General features: G+C 40.8%; 1 protein-coding gene across 1 annotated transcript in view; it reads left to right on the forward strand.

The window, feature by feature from the left end:
• The first annotated feature begins 9 nt into the window (after nucleotides 1–9).
• The window catches only part of Znf326 (zinc finger protein 326), a 45,248-nt gene continuing 23,268 nt past the window's right edge, over nucleotides 10–21,989 (forward strand). The window contains exons 1-7 of the mRNA XM_005359631.3: nucleotides 10–146; nucleotides 2,278–2,322; nucleotides 9,323–9,358; nucleotides 9,454–9,565; nucleotides 11,543–11,948; nucleotides 14,214–14,412; nucleotides 19,866–19,977. Of these exons, the coding sequence (XP_005359688.1) occupies nucleotides 131–146; nucleotides 2,278–2,322; nucleotides 9,323–9,358; nucleotides 9,454–9,565; nucleotides 11,543–11,948; nucleotides 14,214–14,412; nucleotides 19,866–19,977 (926 nt within the window). The 5' untranslated portion in view covers nucleotides 10–130. The remainder of the gene's footprint in view (nucleotides 147–2,277; nucleotides 2,323–9,322; nucleotides 9,359–9,453; nucleotides 9,566–11,542; nucleotides 11,949–14,213; nucleotides 14,413–19,865; nucleotides 19,978–21,989) is intronic.

Here is a 21,989-nt window from a genome sequence, read left to right on the forward strand (position 1 = left end):
CGGTAGCGCTGCTGTCGGTGGCGCGCGCGAGGGGGCCGGTCGCCTCGGAGGGACCCGTCGGGTCGCGGACGCTCGCCGTGGGCCGCACAGCTCAGCGCCGACACGGTCAGCCAGCCCCGCGGCGTCCAGCATGGACTTCGAGGACGGTGAGCGAGCGGGCGGGCGGGCGCGCGGGGCGGGCGGGCCTGCGCCGGGGGTCTGTTTACCGCCTCAAGATGGCCGTGTGTGTGGCTTTGTTCTGTGGGCCGCGCGCGCGGCGATGGCGGGTCCGGGCCGGACGCTTCTCGGCCGGGAGCCGCACGCGGGTCCGCGGCCGGCCTGGCGTGGGCCGTCCCCCCCGCTGCTCACGGGTCGGCCCCGCTGCGAGCTCCGCGGCCTCTGGGCCCCATCCTCGAGCTCGCCCAGGGCCGCCCGCAACTTCCCGGCCTTGCGCGGAGGGGCGGCCCGGGCCCGCGGGGGCAGCGAGCGGGTGGCGGGTGGAGCCGAACCTCGGCACGGGCGGGCTGCCTCGTGCGACGCTTCTCGGTGGGAGACGAATGTCAAGCGTTCCATCGGGGTGGGCTCCGATCTCCCCCGGAGACGGAATCTGCGACGGGGCTGTTTAATTACTCGCCCCGTTTTTACCTGTGGTAATCGCCTCGCCCGAAACCGTCCCGGGAACCGGTGCACTTTTCAAGGCGGGGGTGGGGCTGGCCTATGCGTGCTGCTTCGGTTGGGATTCTGACACAGCGAGCCCCGGATGCCCTTCACGTTCAGGTCGGTGTCCAGCAGCCCGGGTGGGACTTCCTGAATAAATAAACGTAAGGATGCTTTTCAGCCCTCCGTCCCTTCTGTCTCTCTGGGGCCATGAAGTACAGTTAATCTGACACCATCAAATCTTGCTCAAGTTTTATAGGCATTAGTGTCAACATAAAATGGTATATAGTGACAGTGTTAGGGAGACATGGGACAGTTTACACTGAGTGTAATCTGGAGCAAGTACTGATTTCTAAATAAAACCGGTTTGTTTCTTATAAGGAAGCCTCTGCCTCCACAAAAAAAGTTAGTCTTTAACATGAATAAGATGTGATCTTAGCTTATGTTGCATTGAATGAGCTTTTGATTTTTGGTTTGCTACAATCAGTTAAGGCTGTCAGACATAAGTCTAGGAAAGGAGACACAGTCCCCCTTTTTGGTGTACTTTTTCCAGTTGCTTTGAAATAGTTCAGCTCTTCAGAGCAGTGTCCTGCCCTGTTGGTGCTTTAGTGTTGGGCTGGGACTCATTCTGACACAGGTGACTCTAAATTGCAGCTATGTGCAGTGGCCAGAGCTGACAGTAAAAAGAAAACCGTATTATGTTTTCATACCATACCAAAGTTTGATGAGACTGCCAGCATACGTGGTACCAGAAGTTAACCTTGTGTGTGTGTGTGTGTGTGTGTGTGTGTGTGCATGTGTGTGCGTGTGTGTGCATGTGCACGCACGCGTGTGTGCCCCTGTGGGAGGAGGACAGTGGGAACAGTAAGTAAGGAAATACATTTTCTGTGGAGAGTTGAAAATGAAAGCAAACATACCGAATTCACCATTCATTATCATAATAAAATAACAAGCAGTGTCAGTCAGTGCTAATCTCTGAACTGCCGTCCTCAGCCTCCACTGCTGCAGTCGAATGGGTCCGAATCTGATCCTGTGTTATGAGCCAGGGTTTGGTTATATCCAGAAGCCTTGTATTAAATTCTGCTCCTTCAGGCTTTATTTGTAGAGTTAAATAAAGGCTTTAACATTCTGCCTGGATGGATACAGCCCACACACTCATACATAAATGCATGTGTGTTTTTCAGACACGCTCCTGAAGTATTTGGAGAACAGACTGAGTGGTAAAACAGACACTGACCTTGAAACGTTCTCTAAAGTGCCTCCTCCTTTGCTCTGTAACCCAGGCTGGCCTTGAACTCACAGAGGTCTGCCTGCATCTGCTTCCCCAGTGCCACCACTGCCTGACACATATCTCCCTCCTTCTTGCATTATTTGATACATAGCTGCTTTCCTTCTCTGTGTAGATTAGTCCTGGTCTACTCTTTTGGCTGTTACATATGTGGACTGTAAATTAGTTTTTACATTGCCACTAGGCAGTGAAGGACTGATTTGTTTTTCCAAATGGGTATTTGTAATTATTTTTACCCCAGTTTTTTTTGGTAATTGAGTTAATGATGTTTAAAAATTGATTGTGAGTAGATGAGTATGATTTTGGATTTTGCTAACATTGCACTAATTCCTTTCTGTTGAATGTCTTCGTAGATTATGTACACTCTGCTTCCAGGAATACTTACCAGGGCTTTAATGGTAAGTATCCTCTTTAATTTCCTTTTAATTGTGTTGAGGGGACAGATATATTTCCATATATATGAAAGCACAACTGTCAGTACAAAAACTGACCTACTTGCTTCAGATATTGTTTTGACTCTTGATTCATAAATCTCAGTGTTAATGTCGTGCTGTTTATAGTGCTTGTTTTTCTGGTGTGTGTGTGTGTGTGTGAATTTGTACGTGTACACTTGCTGGGACTCTCATGAGTACTGTCAAGTATTCCGCCTTGAGTGGTATCTCCAATTCTGTGTAAAGTTTTGAACTTAGGATCAGAAAAGGAAGCTGGGTTACTTTGACTTTGTATCTGTTTTCTTCTATTTAGGATTTTTTCTTTAATTTTTGACTACATTCTGAGTGACTGATGGCAGGACACTGGCTGAATTACTTTTGAGTCAGACATCTGTGTTCACTTACACAGATAGATGAAGTAGATTTTGTCTTGATTCTGTGCCACTTTTGTTGGAATGCGTGCTGGCTTTGCTGCTGAGGCCAGTTTTCAGTGACCAAATGGGTGATAGAGAACTGTCCAGAGGAACACATGGAGAATCCTGACTGCCTGTTACTAGAAACCTGGTGTTGGCTTCTGATAAGCTGTAATCATAAGAGATGTGTGGATACCATGCCTATTGTTTTGATAGCTATTAGAATTAAAGTCCTGCTGTACAAGATGAATAGCACAGAACAGTTTGGAGGTTAAAACAAAACCAAACCATCATATGAGAGGCATGAGGGAGTGGTGGTAAATTTCTTTGACTACCAGAGAAATACAAAATCCAACTATTTTACCAAATGTTTAGTCATGAGACCAAAGCAAATGTGCCACTAAAGACTGTGCTATGAAAAGCATTATTTATGTGTATGTGCCTGCTTTTCTATATGTGTACCAGGTATGTGCAGTGCTATTGGAGTCAAGAAGAGGGCATTGGATCCCCTGGAGCTGAGTCACAGGGAGTTGAGTTCATTTGGTATGCTAGGAACCACACCTGGTCCTCCCGTGAGCAGCACTGCTCTGGCTCTCTGCGGCCGAGCTCTCTTTCCAAACCCCTTTTTATGCATGTGGTTAATCTATCATCTCTAAAGACGAAGAGACACTTGGGGTACTACTTTGAGAAAAAGGCTGCTGTCGTGTGGAAACTAGGGTGTCGTTAGTGAGCGCTGAAGATCTGTTTTTGAGAACAGTGACCGGAGGCTTGATTTTATGTCAGCGTTAGGCTAGATTGGAGGCTGGTGAATACATTGGAATGTAGGGAAATGATAATGCTCATTTTAAAAATGTTAATATGTTTCTTGTAGGAAATTAACAGAATGTGGAAGCTATTAATAATGGGTAGAAAATGAATCCAAGATTTTAAAGTGGAGTAAGTAAGGCTAGTGGGTTTTAGAATGATGGAAGGCTTTCCTGGAGAATTAGAGTTTGATTTCTAAAGATACTGTTTGGAATTCAGAATCGCATAAGTCAGTTTATGTCAATACTGATGTATTACAAAATCCCTAATATTGCAATTTTATGTTTTTGTACTGTAATTCCAGTAGTGATTCTCATTAGAAGATATTGTCATAATTTCCTAGAAACATTTTCTAAGTGAATATTGTATAGGTGGTAGCCTAGACCACCTGGCGCTTAATTTTAGGCAAAGGGTCCCTGACTCTGTGGGCAGAGTACTTTGAATAAAAGGTACTGGCTTTTACCTCTGGCTAAGGTCCACTACTTGAAAATACTTTGAGGTCCTAGTTGTTTGCATTTTATAAATGAGGACCTTAATTTCAGGGCATTTGACTTCATTTAACAGTACTTTTTAGTTGCTGTGTACCCAGGTAATGTTCTGAGAGTTGGGAACAGAGAGTCTGTGAACAGAATCTTTGTGGAACTAATTTCCAGTCTAAAGGGATGAAACATGCAGAAAATAGTTTTAAAAATAACATACTCTGTGTTAGAAGATAAAAATTGTTGGGGAGAAAAGGTAATGCAGGGAGAAGACAGGTTGTTTGTTTGCACTGTGATTTTACAGTTGCTAGGTCAAGAAAAAGAACATTTGAACATAGAATTAAAGGAAGTGAAGATGCCAACTCTGACACAGTCTGGACCAACAATGTAACAGACTTTAGTAAATACTAATAAAAGATTTATGGATTCCAAATGAAGCCCATAACATATTGTTAGCCTTGGGTTTCCTGTTTCTACTGAAAGAAAGGCACTGATACAGATTTTCTCCACACTGAGATGAGGAGGATTTTTATTTATTTACAGTGTTTTTCTTACTCATTCTCTTCTTAAGTAAAGAGCAGATGGAAAAGTTCTGAGAACACTGAGCTTCAAAGAGAGTACAAAGACTGGTTTGACCAAAACAGATTCTTTTTGCTGAGCAGTGTGAAGATAAGGCTAGAGAGGTGAGGTATAGCCAGAAGGCATTGAAAAAATCAAAGGCGATCTGTTTATGTATAACAATCACCGAAAATGAAGACCTGGAAGAGGTGTTTAGTGAGCACTGCAGATACAGCGGGAAAGGAGCAGTGGGAACGTGGGTGTCCGTTGTTGGAACAGCAAGGAGCCTTGGGAGTGGAGTGGGCGATGAGGTTGTAAGGTAGTCGGGGTTCAGTGGTGACGGGGCAGAGTGTAGATGCTTTCTCTACTTGGGCACTATTGACACTTTGGATTAGCTATTATTTTTATTGTAGGGTATTGTGTGTGTGTGTGTCTGTCTGTGTCCTTCCCTGTGTGTGTCTATCCGTCTGTCTGTTCTGTGCGTTCACTGCAGAATGTCAGCAGCATCCTTGATTCCTGTGTGGTAGATGTCAGTAGCACCTCCTGCCTACTTGTAACAACTAGAATTTTTTATTACAGACATGTCAGTGTTCATTGGTGGGTTGTAGGAAGGAAGAAGGTGGTGTGGGAGAGTTGTTTCTGGTTAAGAACTAGTTGGGGTTGGGGAGATGGCTCAGTGGGTAAGGGCACTTGTGTAAGCATGAGCACGAGGGGTTCGAATCCCCGTCACCAAGTAAAAAGCCAAGCACAGCTTTTTATAGGTGTGCATGCACCTGTAATTCTAGTGCTATGTGGGGTGGAGATAGGATCGCTGTGACTTGTTGGCTGTTAGCCTAGCTCCAAAGTTCACTGAGAGATCTTGTCTCAAGGAAATGAAGCAAAGACTGATAGAGTAGACCATTTGACTTTGTTTCTGCTGTCCATATGTGTGCGCAGTTGTGTGCACATACTCACAGGCACACACACACATACAGACAGAAAGAGAGAGAGTGAACCATTAACAAAGGATCATACAGGTTATTTTAAGGCTTTGGCTTTTAAGTTGGCATAAGGTGGGAAGCCATCATTGGGCATGATTTGCCTTATATTGTAACAGTTACTCTGGCTTTTATCTTTAGAATAGACAGAAGGGAGTAGAAATGGAGGTAGGAAAAGCATTAGACTTTGGAGTGATCTAGGTGACGGTCATGGTAGTTGGCAGTACTGCGGGTGCAGGAACATGAGGAGTAGTTCTGTGCACACAACTGAGTAGTGGTTTGGGTTTGCGAGACAAAAGTTTCTGTGTAGCTTTGGAGCCTGGCCTGGAACTCACTCTGTAGACAGTCTGGCCTTGAACTCACAGAGATCTGCCGGCCTCTGCTTCCTGAGTTCTGGGATTAAAGGTGTGAGCCACCACCGCCCGGCTGCTAGGTATTTTGACCGCAGTTTTTGTCAGATATCACAGCTCAGCATATTTTTTGTAGTAGTAGTTCAACTAAATAGACTTGACTCAAATTACTGGGGCAGATTTGTTCTTCTGATTAAATATTTTCACTTAATAGTAATGAAATAATGTCCTTGTATTTACATTTAAAAATGATTTTAAAATTCATTTTGGCAACCTGGGAGAAAAATTATCCAGTAAACTCACTTCCCTGTAAGTACACGGATAATGTTGGTAGACCCTCCATCTTTGACCAGGTGTAGTGTGTGCACAGTAGGTGGGAAGGGCTGAGACAGAAAAGCTGTGCTGGTATTCTGCACAGGGCCAGGTCTTTGTGAGGCAGTAGAGACGCTGACACAAGCCACCACTGACTCAGAGACTAGCAGAAATAACTAAACCTTCGCTTCTGTATGTGGCTAAAGTTAATGCTGAGGTTACTTTTTATGTGAGGTCTTGCAGGGAATTTAATATTGATGTTATTTTCATCCTCTGTATGAGAGGTACAGGCAAATGCTGCAGCAAATACCTTGTGATTTCAAGCAGATGACTGACTCTGCATTATTGAATTATACAGACTTTGCAAATAGTGACAGGTTTTAGTGTACAATATAAGAGCCGTACGAATGCCACCAGCTGTCAGGTTGACAGTGATAGATAAAAGTTTTTTAAGAATTTTGATTTTTTTTTCAGTTTTGAAGTATGAATTTTGTCGTTAGCAGCAAATAGTTTTTTTTTCTTCGTAGCAACAGTTTCAATGCATATGTGAGAAAATGTTTGCTAAGTGTCCCTATCTGAAAACCATGGGTTTGTAAAATGTATTTTATTCTTTGACAATTTCACATGATGCAAATGTCTTACGATTATAGTCACCCCATTATCCTTTCTATTTCTTCTGTTCTCTGTGTGCCTCTTCTTCCCAAGTTCCCCTTCTATTTTCATGTCTGTCTTCTGTGGCCCATTGTGAGCAGCCATTAATGGCCGGTAGTTCCTCAGCCTGCTGATGGTGCTTCCTGAGTTCATCTCCAGCATGGTAGACTGTGGACATGTTCCGTTGTGTGCAGTCAGCACAGCTGCTATGAGTTGATGAGTGCAGCTGCCATGTTGTGTCCAGGGACAGACGGCACCTCCAGCACTCTTCCTCCTGCCGCACTGTCTCGACAGGGGTCCCTGAGCCCTGGAGGGAATCATACTGAAGTCTTATAGGGTTGGACACTCAGCAGTTGTTTTTGCTCAGTCCTTTGACCAGTTACGATCTCTCCACTATAAAGAAGCGTCTCTGACCAAGGCTGTAAGAGCAGCAGTATTATATGACTATAAACATAAATATTTAGACGGGGTATGCACAAGTCCCTTTAATAAAACCACAGGCAGGGATAGGATCCTAGGGCCTGTTACCTCCCCACTCATGGGCTTTTGACCAAGTTTATAGGACCATGAAAACCATAGTTTTTGTCTTCCAGTCTTCCTACTGAAAAGTGCTCTTTATAAAAAAGTAGTTAGAGTCATAAAGCAAACATGGTACAGTGACTTTTCTTGAAGAAAACTGTGATTCTTTGTCATGTAGCACAATTGCTTTGTGTGTATTTTCTGTTTTATTACATTGAGTAACAAAAAGATGTCATTGAATCAAAGGCCAGGACTTAAAATTATTAATTACTCTGTCAAGGGCATTCTAAAGCAAAGGTGATTTAAGAATTGGTTGTTTTTCATTGGGTGTTTGACATTAATATAATGACTGCTAGATTAGTCTGGTGCTTCATAGTTCCTTGATTTGTACTGAAATGCTAGTTATCCATAATGTTGGTATACTTTTAGTGTGTGCTGTAAAAACGGAAATAATATCCTTGTTATTTATAGAAATAGTTTTGGTCTCATGGATCTCAGAACTGTCTGGTCCACAAACCATTGTATGATAACTGCTCCTCTAAGAGGCAATAAGAATTAGACATTGAAAATGAAGCCACAGCAGTGCCCTGTTGTGCTTCTGTATAAAGTCTACAGGTTCTGTAAATAGAAGAAAAATGACTACCAGGGAAAGTTTTCTTGCATAGTTTAGTAATTGAAATAAATGTGAAAAATTAAAAGATTCCAAGTAGTTACTTGGATTGGAATAAAAAAAAATGACTGTTTTTATGTAGAAAAAAAATAACAGGAGATTAGCTAGGAGAATACTTACATGATTCTGGGAAACCCATTTTCTCTTGTGAACTTGAGTTTGCAAATCTAAAAAGCGAAAAGATTAAATTTGACTAAGGTCACTTTCAGGCTTAAAAGGCAAAGTTATGAGTAGTATTTATGTAAAGTTTCACCATCTTTGTTCAGACTAGAAACATTAAATGATTGTAAGTACAACTGCTGTATTTATAATAAAAATATGGGGTGAATGGTAATGAGGCATTTTAAGGGATTTTATAGAAAACATTTAAATACTCATCTTTATACTCACCAATTTTATGACCTTCAGTTTTCTAGTATAAGTTTGTATACTCCTACACTAGAATTTTTTAGTGTTTGTGTTATGAAAATTCATACTCATTTCTTTTATTCAAAAGATTTGAGAAGTGAAGTGTTTGTTGGGGCTGTGTTATTCTCAGATACAGGACCAAAGATTGGTCTTTGTGGTGTTACTTCTTAGAGTGTCTGTGTCAGCTGAGTGTTTCTAGTTGAAAATATAGTTGAGTTTTTAGACATTTTGGGAGCAACTAGTACAAAAAACAAGTGTAGTATATTTACATTATAGTATACTTGGGAAAAAATACCTCTTGATATTTATTAAATGCTGATTTTTTGAGCCTAGTAGTTATATATAAAGCTATATATTATCTTTTTTTGTGCTGTAGTGCTAAGTTCCAGATACAAGGCATTTTAGTAGTAGACTTCTAGTCCACTAAATATGCTTGTACTGAAAATATTTTTATTTTTGTTTGTTTTTTTGTTTTTCGAGACAGGGTTTTCCCTGTGGTGTAACTCTGGCTGTCCTGGAACTTGCTCTGCGTAGACCAGGCTGGCCTTGAACTCAGAGATCTGCCTGCTTCTTCCTTCCGAGTTTGAAAATATTTTTAATGTAGAATTTTGTAGTTGATAGTTTATTTTTCTTTGAAATATGAAGCTTTGTTAGCAAATAATAGTTTTTAATAAATTATCATTTTGTTATTTTTTATATTTAATATTGAGTTAAATGTTAGTGCAAATTATTGCATTAGATGATTTGTATGAATATATTGTATTTAATAAAAATTTTGTGAAGAAAATGGTTTATTTTACTTATAATCTCTTATTGACTCTTTTAGGAATGGATCGTGATTATGGCCCTGGATCTTATGGAGGTCTGACATTCCAGGATATTTATCTAAAAATTCTTCTTTTGAGTGCCAGTAAAGGTGAGCATCATTTAATTTTTTTTTTTTTTAAACTCTTATAGGGCTGGATCGTGACTATGGCCATGGATCCTATGGGGGTCAAAGATCCATGGATTCCTACCTAAACCAGTCCTATGGCATGGACAATCACAGTGGTGGTGGTGGGGGTAGCAGGTAAATTGCTTCATCACTTGGCCAAATAATTAGAACTATAAGATTCTGGATGTATTAAGTATTTCTTAGGCTTTTATGATACTTTGCTTTTTTGAACTTTGTTGTTTGGTATTGGATCACCTTAAATATTTAAAGATGCTAATTAATGGGCATAAAAATTTTCTTAGTCACATTGACAGACATTATTTTCGGAGGACATTATTTATCTTTTATTTCAGTGTAATAGAATAAGCCATTCTTTAACAGCGAACACTTTAAAAAGAAAAAGTTTCTTTTATTTTTAATTTCTTATCAGTCAAAATGTCCTGTTCAAAATGTTATTGGAAATATTTATTTGTGAATTATTTTTCTTAATTGTTGAAAAGAATTTTTTTTCTAATGTGGGCGCTGTGTGACTGCTGAGTAGTCTGCCCAGAGTGGCTTTAACTGAACAGGCTAGCAGCCTTCAGTTTCTAAGACACATTTAAGATAGATTTTTCACTTAAGTTTACTTTTAAAGCAAGTTTGAAGAGCATTTTGTAATAGTAGAAGTGTTTTTAAAATCATGTCCAGGTTGTTGACTGGCAGCTGCTGCTTACATCCAGACACCGTGCTTAAAAATTAGGGCACCTTGAACTACAGTCTAGACTATTTCTAGTTTACTGTTGATATTCTTTGAGACTTACACTAATTAAACAACTACAGGTCTTAGAACTGATCATGTTTAATAACCTTAAGGGGGGTCTGCTTTTTGAGATATAAAACTTCCTTTTAAATACAAAGTAAACTAGTTAGACATTTGAGGTCATTGTCCTTCATAAACTGAAGGATCTGGGTTCTTTATGATGGACTTGAGGATGCTTGTTTTCTTTGTCCCTGTGGTTTACAGTAGAGTACAGTCACGAGAACGAACAGTTCATTACTGTCCTTACGTAGTGCTTTGAAATGTGCAGTTGGGAGGAATAGTATGGCTAGTAGTATCTTCTATTGAGCGACCTGTAAATCACTGACTAATGTAACATCATGAAATGTTTTAGTTTATCAGTTATTGCCCTCTTACATTGTGTGTGTGCATAAACTATTTCTGTAGTTATCATTCATCTCTTGCGTAGTTGTGAGCTTTTTAAAAACTGTTGTAAGATATAAGCAATTCTGTAATCTATGTTTTGGATTTGTGATAAGTAAAATGTTTTGTTTTTTTTTCTGTTGAGACAGTGTGCTTATCTTTTAGAGTAGTTTTAATGTGATAATTTCTTGATAGGAAATGCTTTTTCAAATAATTGAAGGCCTTATAAAATGCATTCTTTCTCATCTGCTTTGAATATTCATATGTAGAGGGCACATGTTGGTGGTCTTTTACTTTTATGTTCTATTTTACATGTTTATTCTTCTAGATTTGTTAGATTTGCTAGTCTATCAGAGTATTTAAGGATTGGCCTTGGCTGAAGTTTGGCACAATGCCAAACGTTATAACCTAATTCCTCAGCTTTGATTACTATAGGCAGTTTTGTGATATAGATTATTGAGGTGCAAAGGATCACTCAGTATCACAAAGACCCCTCTCCCATCTATGCAGTCTTTGTATCCCTAAAAAACCAAAATGTTGTAAATGCTTTATAATTGTCATTATTAGGGAAAAATTAAAAAGACTTTAATTAGTTGGTGAACTTTAGCAAATAACCTTTTCTAAGACTAGGGCTGGGCTTTAATTGTTAGACAGACAAATTAAAGTAAAATAGAAAAGCTGCTAAAAAGCAGAGTTTAAAGCTAAGGTTAACTGAACTCAATTTATATTTAGAACTGACTCAGATAGCTTTCTGTCTGGTCTCATGTTGGACTGCCCAGCCCTAATCAAGTGTGAGCAGAAGCGCAGCTGTGCAAACCACTCTGGTGTAAATGAATTTTAGTTGATAAATGTCATCTGATAACTTGTCTTTTGAATTGTCTAACATTAGTAAGCTTACTTTTGTTTTTTCCCTCACTGTGCAACTTTTCCAGGTTTGGACCTTATGAGTCTTACGACTCCAGGTCTTCTCTGGGTGGGCGAGATCTGTACAGATCTGGCTATGGTTTTAATGAACCCGAACAAAGCCGCTTCGGAGGTAGTTATGGTGGTCGATTTGAGAGCTCCTACCGGAATAGCCTTGACTCTTTCGGAGGTAGAAACCAGGGCGGGTCTAGCTGGGAAGAACCTTACTCCCGTTCAAAATTGAGGCCTGGGTTTATGGAGGACAGAGGAAGAGAGAATTACTCTTCCTACAGCAGTTTTTCTTCACCCCATATGAAGCCTGCACCTGTAGGCTCTCGGGGGAGAGGAACGCCTGCTTATCCTGAAAGTACGTTTGGAAGCAGAAACTATGATGCTTTTGGAGGACCATCAACAGGCAGAGGCCGAGGCCGAGGAGTAAGTACAACAGAATCTTTTCAGATTCTTTTCAATAGTCACTCTTTTAAACCCTTTCAAGACCATGGTTTTCAATGAGAACAAACACTGTCCCAGTGTGTTTTAAGCGGAGACTGAGTCATAAAGTTTTAGGTTGACTGCAAAACTTTTCCAGCACTTCAGAAAATAAGTTGCAGTGTGAGATGATTATTCATGAAGTTATGGCAAATCTCCCTTTATGAAAAAGGTGAGGATATTAGGTTTGGTCTAAAAGGGGTTAAAAGGAGTTGCGTTTTTTGTTGTAAACACTAGCAGTTTTGCTGGTGAGATAGCTGTTGGATTATTGTGAAAGGTAACTGAACCCTTTTTGAGTTTTGAGTAGGTTAAAGGTGCAATGTATAATAAAACATTTACCCTTTGTTAGTAAACTCTAGCAAGTAGAATCCCTTCAGAGTTCATGTTTCCTGTTAAACACACTAGAGATCAAAAGCCAGTGGTAGCTCAGGGCAGCTTAGCCATGTTTGCGTGGTGAAGAAGTTGATATGTGTAACAGACGGTAGAGTGATTTGTGGTCAGTAGTAGTTTTTTGCTAACTTGCTCTCTTATTGTATGTCCTGTTGGTGATTGTTTCATTTCCCCTAACTCTATTGAGAAAGAATCTCTTACTTGTATATACGTTTCAGTTGCTTCCTAGGAAGTGATACTTTCCAAGTTATTGCCTAACTGGATAAATACGTTGGTCCATAGGTGTTTAATTTCAAGGATATACTTTGTAGCAATTATGCTAGTGGTCTTGGGTAACTTGATAAATTTTTACCTAGTAAGGGTGCATAGATTACAGGATTATGTAGTTTGGTCATATAAATACCATTGTATATTTATATTTTTGTAATATAAGATGTTTTTTCAAAATCAGTTGTGTTTATTATTCTCCTTGTAGAAGAAAGTATTCTGATAAAAACTGTAGTAGGGCACGTGTTTTTGACTGTTCATTAGCCTTTGGTCATCAGTGTAGTTTGTCTTATTTGTGTAGAAATTTCGTATTTTTAGTAGTCACTCTTTACTTACTTAAAATGCATTGCACCTTTAATATTCTTAATGAAGATTTTTCTGATGTGTCCATATAAATTACATGGAGACAGTTATGCAAATCTCCTAGGTTAGATAGATATTTGTAATCATATATTAATGTGTAAGCAGCAGTGTTGGTCCACCATACTTGATGATTGCAGGTTAATTAAAAGTAGCTGGAGTCGTAGGCTTTGGGTTTTGAAATTGAAAATACATTCTAGTTTGAAAATTTGGAAACCCATTTAACCTCTTCCATGCTGTGTAATAGTTTGGGCAAAGGTTTTTTTTCCTAATGAGGATTCAGGTATCAATTTTGTTTTCTTGATATAAAACTGAGTATTCCTGTACTTTCTATTTACCATTCTATTCTAAGTGGAGTTCTCTTTCTTTCCTTCCGTTAGCCAAGTAGACGAACCAGTAGACTCTTCTTTTAACCTTCCTTGTACAATTCCCACTGGGTCCTTCTCTTCAGATTATTCCTCAGTCTTTACCTTCTGAAAGGAAGATTAGCAGTACATTTCTGTGACTATGACCTCTTGGTGTAGTGGACTTTGTTAATGAAGGAGAAGAGGAAGGGACACAGAGCCTGAACCTGCTTCTGGGGTGTGGGGATCACCTGTCTCTTGAGGTGTGAATGCGAGTGGGATGGCAGGTGCAGTTCTCCCTGAAGTGTGTCGGGAAGGCGCTGCATGGGTGTGCTGTAACTCCTCCATACTAATGCTCCATCTCGCTGCTCATCCCATTCCCAACAGGGAGAACCCAGATCACTTCTGCTTCCTTTTTACTTTACACTACAAATATGATCATCTTGGTGTATCTTAGTTTTAAGCAAGGTTTTAGTAGAATAAAAGATTTCTTTTAAGGTCTTTGATGGGAAAACATCAAGTAGGAACTCTGAAGAGGAGTTGTCAGAGCTGTACAAGTGGTGACCCTCTGACAGGCATATGGTGTTGTTTATGGTCTCACATAATTCTTAATTGTAACAATTAAAAAATAGGACCTAGCCACCTCTGTAATACTGGGAATACTAATGCATTGGATTTGAGTTCATGTAATTTATACATTTTTATATGTGCTTTCTCAGAGAGAACATGTAAAATTCAGTTAAGTTCCTCAGAATTTTCAGGTGAAAACTAGTAACTAGATGACAAAAATTAATATTAATCCTTATTTTATATTGTTATGCTAATGTTTCTTGATTTCACAAATTTACAGCATATGGGTGATTTTGGAAGCATTCATAGACCTGGAATTATTGTTGACTATCAAAACAAATCTACCAGTGTGCCGATTGCTACTACAAGAGGAATAAAAAGAAAAATGATGCAAATATTTAATAAGCCTGGGGGAACCTTTATCAAGAAACCTAAGCTAGCAAAACCTATGGAGAAGATGAACCTCAGCAAATCACCTGGTAAGTAAAAGACTGTTGGCTGTGGCTCAGGGCACTTTACATTATAGAGCACGTGGTTTAGGATGCTTTAGTGTTCATATAGAAAAGTGCATAGTATCCCCTTATGTAGCTATTAGTCAGTTGTTATGTTCAAATGTATTTCTATATTATATATGGATGTATGTGTATGATGTTATGTATATGGGCATGCCTGTGGAAGGTCAGAGCAACTTGAGGGAATTACTGCTGTCATTCTACCTTATAGGGCCCAGGATTGAACTCAGGTCATCAGGCTCGGTGGCAGGTGACTTTCCTTGCTGATCTTGCTTGCCAAGTCCCCAAATGTACTTTTTTTTATAAAAGATTTATTTATTATGTATACAACATTCTGCTTCCATGTATGCCTGCACACCAGAAGAGGGTACCAGATCTCATTGGAGATAGCTGTGAGCCACCATGTGGTTGCTGGGAATTGAACTCAGGACCTCTGGAAGAGCAGTCAGTGCTGTTAACCTCTGAGCCCCCCCCCCCATGTACTTTTAAAATTAATGCACTGGTTGGAAAATGAAAGTGCAATCTCCCACATCACTGGTCAGTTTATTTTTGTCTAATTTGTGTGTTGGAACCTTAATTACTCCCCTCCCACCAAGATCTGGGTAGCCTAGAACTTGCTATGTAGACCACGTTGGCCTTGAACTCACAGAGATCCACTTGTCTGTCTCCTGAGTGATGGGATTAAAGATGTGTGCCAGTATACCCAGCAAAATGTATTTTTAAAAGGCTTAAAAAATCATTTTTGCAGATGATTTTGATTCAGACTCCTTTCTTGGATGTTATGTTTATTATTAGAGGAGTATTTATGTCATAATGTACAAAATTTTCTGTATCAGGACAAAGGCAAATAAGTTTTCAAGTGCTTGGCACTAGGTAAAACTATTTCCTCTAGAAAATGGTTTGCTTTTTTAGTCTTCTGGAGATGAGATCTCTTAGAATCATTATTTCTGTTATTACAGAGTGTTGCAAAGTTCAAGCCTGTATGAAGATGATAATAAGATAATTTTTGACAGTACTGAGAAAAGTGACACACTACTAATAAACTTAAAAATCCAAAACTTCATGAGCTACAAACAGTGGTGAAGGAAATTAAAGGAAATCTAAATTAAGGGAAAGCTAGGTGGGATTGGAAGGCATTTTGTCCAGAAGGTATTAGCTCCTAAATTTGGACTGTAGCAGAGCCCTCAGGCTTTGGACTGACCAGGGACTCACACATCACAGTCTGCAGTCTTAGCTCAGAGCAAGGACAATCGGGACAGAGTGGTCCTGACACAATGATTATGGAGCTGTGGGAGAGAGTTGAGAAATGGGAAAGGAGTCAAACAAGGCTGCCGGGACGATGCAGAGGGGGAGAGAACAATTCGTACCAGTGTTGGACTAGCTGACTAGCCTTATACACAGTTACACCAAGAACTGCTTCTCAGAACAAATCTCAGAAGTCTCTTAGCAGAAACCATAGGCAGGCATTCATGATTTTGGATTTAACAAGGAATTTTTACACAGGACACCAAAAGGCATGAACAACAAATAAAAATGAGTAAACTAGATTGCATCAAAATTAAAACTTGTGCTTCCAAGCTGCCATTAGTAGACAGTGAAAAGAAATTGTGTGTGCTGGTGTACCCTGTCATCTCAGCACTTGGGAGTCTGAGGTGGGATGGTGACTGTGAAGCCAGCTTAGGAGATGAGACTCTGTGTCTTCTACCCCTCATCAGCTGTGTATCTGAGAAAGGACTTGTATTCACGGTATATAAAGAACTTTTAACTCTAGGCAGTGGTGGCACACTCCTTTAATCCCAGCACTCGGGAGGCAGAGGCAGGCGGATCTCTGTGAGTTCGAGGCCAGCCTGGTCTATAAGAGCTAGTTCCAGGACAGGCTCCAAAGCCACAGAGAAACCCCTGTCTCGAAGAATCAATAAAGAAAAAAAACAAACTCCAACTCACAAAAAAACAAAACAAAAAACCATAAATAACTGGAAAATAGGCAAGGGATATATGCAAACTTTCTTCAAAAAGACATAAATAACCAGTAAGCTTATGTAAAGCTCACCAAAAGTCACTAATTAGATAAATGCTGCAGATAAGTAGCACAGTTAGATGCTCTGTGTCCTCCAGAATGGCTAGACTAAAAAGGATTGATTGATAAACTTTAGCAAGTCTACGGAGATTGCTTTAGAAAAAAGTAACTGATTTCCTCAGAGAGAGCTTCTGGAAGTCATACGACAACTTGGTGGAGTTGGTCCTTTCCTTCTACCTTTACATCGGCTCTAAAGATAAATTCAAGTTGCCAGACTTGCAGAACAAGTGTTTTATCTGCTGAGCCATTTCACTACCTCCTTCCCCCTCCTGTTTTGGAGATGTGGTCCTGTGCTGGCTTAGTATTTGACTATATAGTCTCTGATACGGCTTCCAATTTAAGGTGGTTGTTTTTGTTAGTGTTTTTGTTGCTGTGAAGACACCATGCATGTCAACTCTTGTAAAGGAAAACATTTAATTGGGGTGGCTTACAGTTTCAGAGGTTCAGGAGCACAGTGGTGTGTAGGCAGATGTGCTGGCTCTGAGAGTGCTACAGGTCTTGCAGGCAACAGGAAGTTGGCTGATACACTTGTCAGTATCCTGAGCATAGGAAGTCTCAAAGCTCCCTCCCCACCCAGTGACACAGTTCCTCTAACAATGCCATACCCACTCCAACAAAGCCACACTTTCTAATAGTGCCCACTCCCTATGAGATCATGGGGGCCAGTTATATTTAAACTACCACATTGGTCAAGCTTTGGCAGCACAAACACCAACTCAGCAATCCTCCCACATGTACGCAGAGACCAAAGGCATTAGGCATCTTCCTCAGGTGTTTATTTATTGTACTGAACCTGGAACGTACCAATTTTGGTTTGATTGTTTGGCCAGCAAGCTCCTACTCTGTCCACCTCTCCAGTGCTTGGATGACAGGTGTCTGTCACCCTGCCCAGCTTTTAAGTGGGTGTTAGGGTTCTAAACTTGGGTCTTTATGTTTGTTTGGCAAACATTTTACCTGTTGAGTTATATCTCCCCAGCCCACCTCTTTATTTGTGTGTGTGTGTGATGTATATGCACATGTGTTATGCATATCTACGTGTGCATATGCAGATGGCAGAAGACAATTGTGGGTTTCTTGCTGTGTTGTTCTTTATCTTTTTTTTAAACTTCTTAGGATTTTTTGTGGATTTCACACTATGTACCCCAATCCACTCATCTCCCGTCCCTTTATATCTGCTCTTGCAACCCCCTCAGAAGACAAGCACAAAAGAAAAATCTTGTCACAGAAGCTGTAGTGTGTCACAGTCAATCACACAGTATATACTCTTTAATCCATGTATCTTTATTTGCAAATATTCATTGCAATGAGTTATTAATCTGGTTCCAGGCCTCTGGCTTCTGCTATACTATCAATACTAGATCTTTACTAGAACTCCTCTTGGCCCTCCTGTTGCCCTGTGTCATGGAGCTCCTACAGGTTTGGATCTGCAGGATCAGCCACTTCTCATGCTCTGACAGTTCATAGATGGGGTGGATGCTGGGGTGGGTTAACTCATATTTCTGGATTGGACCTGGGTTGTGGCTGAGTTGGTTAGCTTGCCAGCTCCCCTGCTGTCAAGAGGGGACACTGTCAGAGTCCGCTCTGTGGTGCTGCGCGGGCGAAGTGCAGGGCCCATTGTCTAGAGAGCTACAGCTGGAACAGCTCTCCCTAGTGCTGCAGTCATTGAGGGGTGGGGCCAACTCTGTGCAGACCTTGAATACCAACATAGTCCCAAGTAGCAGTCCAGACCAGGGATACCCACATGGCCATGGACCCAGACGTGGCCCCCAGCATCCGCTTAGACTGGGACTTACCATATCCCCAGGTGACTTGGGGTACTCATTCTCTTCAGGCTGTCCTCTCCAGCCTCGTGTCTCCAGATCGCCTCTCTTCATAGTTGGTGCCCAAACTGTTGTGCTTCTCTGTAGACAAACTTTTCTTTCCTGCTTGTCAGTTTCCAAATAACTGACACCGAGACTTAGTATTACTTGTAAATTCTTGGTCAATAACTCTGGCTTGTTACTAGCTAACTCTTACATTTAAAATTAAGCCATAATTCTTACTTACGCTCTGCCGTGTGGCAGTATCTTCTTTCAACACAGGACATCATCTTGCTTCTTTCTGTGTCTCTTGACTCCTTTGACTCTGCCCTTTTTCTTCCCAGTGTCTTTAGTTTGGTTGTCCCGCCTATACTTCGGTCTGACTACCAGCCAGTAAGCTTTTGATTAAACCAACCCGAGTAACAGATCTTCACTGTACAAAAGGATTATTCCACAGCACTTCTTTCTCTCTTTTCTCCATCTCATATTTACACACCGTGCCACACACTGGGCTGGGTCTCTGGGTATCTTCTTCCTGCCCTCTCTACACTGTCTGCATGTATCCCTGCAGGACAGAAGAGCACAACAGATCTCATTACGGATGGTAGTGAGCCACCATGTGGTTACTAGGAATTGAACTCAGGACCTCTGGAAGAGCAGCCAGTGCTCTTAACCTCTGAGCCATCTCTCCAGCCCCCAGATATTCTTATTTGAAGTAACATAATTAGATTTTTTTTTAATATAGAGAAGGTTATTGTAAAATCTGAGAGAAGGTGTTCAAAGAGTTAAGAATATACAGATAACTTTTTTTTTCTCTGTAACTTTGGAGCCTGTCCTTGAACTAGCTCTTGTAGACCAGGCTGGCCTCGAACTTACAGAGATCTGCCTTCCTGCCTCCCAAGTGCTGGGATTAAAGGCATGCGCCACCACCACCTGGCCAGATAAGCTCTTATAAAGCACTAAAATAACCTAAGTATTTAACTTACAGTGGAGTACTGACACATGGTATAACTACTATAGCTAATGTCTTAGAGCTGAACTGAAGTGGGAGGGACTGTTGAGTGGCTCCAGTTACTGTCTGCAGTGTGAACGTGTTCAGGAGCTCAGCAGTGGTGGTGCTGACACAACATGGCAGCACTGTTCACACTCCTGGATTCACACCTCAGCATAGTTTGAGCGGGAAGCTGTATGTTTTGTCTATTGTCCTAGGATAAAAAAAAGAGAAAGTTGATTTTATTTTGGAATTCTATAGACACACACTTTAAAAAAATTTGGGACTACCCTCACAATAGAAATGTGAGTTTTTCCCTTCCATCCAGGCCTGTTATTGGAGTTGGAGGTTTACCTGAGTTAGGCTCCTTCAGTGTTTTTTAAAGTATGTGAGGTATTCATGAGTTTTAGGCTCTATAGATACCATCCATTTTGGTAAGGATAAGCAAAATATGAGCAGATTTAAACAAAAATGTGTAGCAAGTAATCACAGAAATGAAGCAGATAAAGAATCACAATGTATTAAAATAAAGTTTTTTCCCCCATTATCTTAGCAAAAACTGACCCTAAAAATGAAGAAGAAGAAAAGCGGCGAGTTGAGGCACGGCGGGAGAAGCAAAGACGTAGACGAGAGAAAAACAGTGAGAAATATGGAGATGGATACAGGTTTGTGTTCACAAAATCAAAAATGAGGCTTATTAAAAGACAGTCTTCTAAGCTGGTGCCTTTCCTAAGCATGGTGCCACATCCTGTAATTGCTGCTTATGAGGCTATGGCAAGAGGATTGTTAGTTTAGTTCAGACTAGGTTACACACTAAAACACTATTTCAAAAGAAAAGTTTCTTAGAAATGGCAAATATATGAAGTAGAATATGAAAAAGTTGTAGTCAGTGGGAAAGATTTGACTAAAGGAACAAAGAACTGGGGCTGGGAGTACCACAGATGGTCGTGTTTGCCTGTGATGCACAGCCCTGTGGGAGCTGTTCACTACTCAGCGCTGCACAGGCCAAGTGTGCTGGACACACCTGCACTCCAGGACTGTGCAGAGACGTAGTGATGATCTCGGCTGGGAAAGCTTGAGTACTATCGGTGTGTGTGTTATTTCCAGTAGAGATGCTAGAGACAGTTCTGAAAAAGATTAGAAATTGAAGAGGTACTGGCAGTTTTAGATACTGAAACATTAAAAGGTCATAGTGTGGGGCTAGGGAGATGGATCATTGGGCAAGACTACATATTGCACAAGCATGAGGACCCAAGGCTGAAAAAACTGGTTATCATTAACCTGTGCACAGACTGCATTTACATAAGAATATAATACATATGATGATGCTAAATAAAAAGATTTGGTTAAACAACCAAATTTTAGAGTCAGTTTAGATCCTCCTATCCCATCTAGATAGATTAGAATTTAAAAGCCATGGAAAATGAAAAGAAAATAAAGAATAAAATAAAGAATTTTCTTCTCTGTGAGGTAGGTACTTCTCTACCCCAGACTTAAAATCAGTTAACTCTCGCTTGCAGGGGTCAGTGGGCATAGGGTCCTTTGGAACTGGAGCCACCATGTGGGTGCTGAGAACTGACTGGGCCCTTTACAAGAGCAGCACATGCTTTTAATCCTGAGCCTTTTCTCGAGCTAGAGGACTCAAAACTCGAAAGCAAATTGTCTTAGAAAATATAATTGCAAGAAGTGACTGGCAGCTAATTTAAACATTAACTTTGTTTAAAAATTACCCTTTTTTTTAAAGAAGGAAAACTAAGACATCTGATAGGTAATTTAGTGAAGGAATATAGCTAGTTGATACCTTTAGTAAAGTACAAAAGAAATATTAGAAAAAGACTGGATTACTAGCTGAGGTATAATCAAATGAACTTAAAATTTAGTGGGAAACTGTATGGGGGGGTCTTGAGTACCAGCCTCTACCCCCTCAGGGCTCAATTGGATGTCTGCAGCAGGTGAGGATCTGAGGGTAAAGAATTAATACATTACCTCTGCGTGTTCTTTTCTTGTGAGGAGGAAAAGTGAAATGAAAGGGTGCGGAGAAAAGAATAGGGAAAGAGTAGGGAGAAGACGGAAGGAGGAGAGTCAGGGGAAGAAGTAGAAGTAGTGGAGAGAACAGGAAAGAGTGAGGAGAAGAAACAGAATAAGGGCTCATCTCCATGAGGTTTCTAGTTTACAGACATAGTTGGAAAATTCCTTAGGCAAGGACAATGATAATATGTATATCAAAATCACAGGGCAGGTAGAACCTGGCAAAGCTGTGAACATGTGACCTGACCCAGGAAAGAGCCAGCATCCAAGGGGAAGTACCTGACATCCCAAACCATTAGATAAAGTTACTAAGCCTCCCTGAGTCCTGAATTCACCCATTCTCCTCACCAAATCTCTTTGGTGACAATGAGCTTTGGAGCTTTGGGGATGCCCAGATTTGTTTGTTAGCAAAGGTGGGGCACACTGCCTTCCTGCTCAGTGCCGGTCTTTACACATTTCTATGGGGTTAGTTAGCAGATAATTTTGTGGGATTGACTCTATGTAAATTTGACTGTTAGAGCAAAGAGTGAATGCCATTGCTCCAAGGCCTCTTGGTGTGGGGATGGAGCAAGGTCACTCCTTTGCCGTGCAGAAGTCACACTGATGAGGTGTTTGGGGAATGAATCCCATTTTGAAGGGAGAATCATGA

Source organism: Microtus ochrogaster, linkage group LG1 (genome assembly GCF_000317375.1).
Source record: "Microtus ochrogaster isolate Prairie Vole_2 linkage group LG1, MicOch1.0, whole genome shotgun sequence".
In the NCBI taxonomy this organism is placed as follows: domain Eukaryota; kingdom Metazoa; phylum Chordata; class Mammalia; order Rodentia; family Cricetidae; genus Microtus; species Microtus ochrogaster.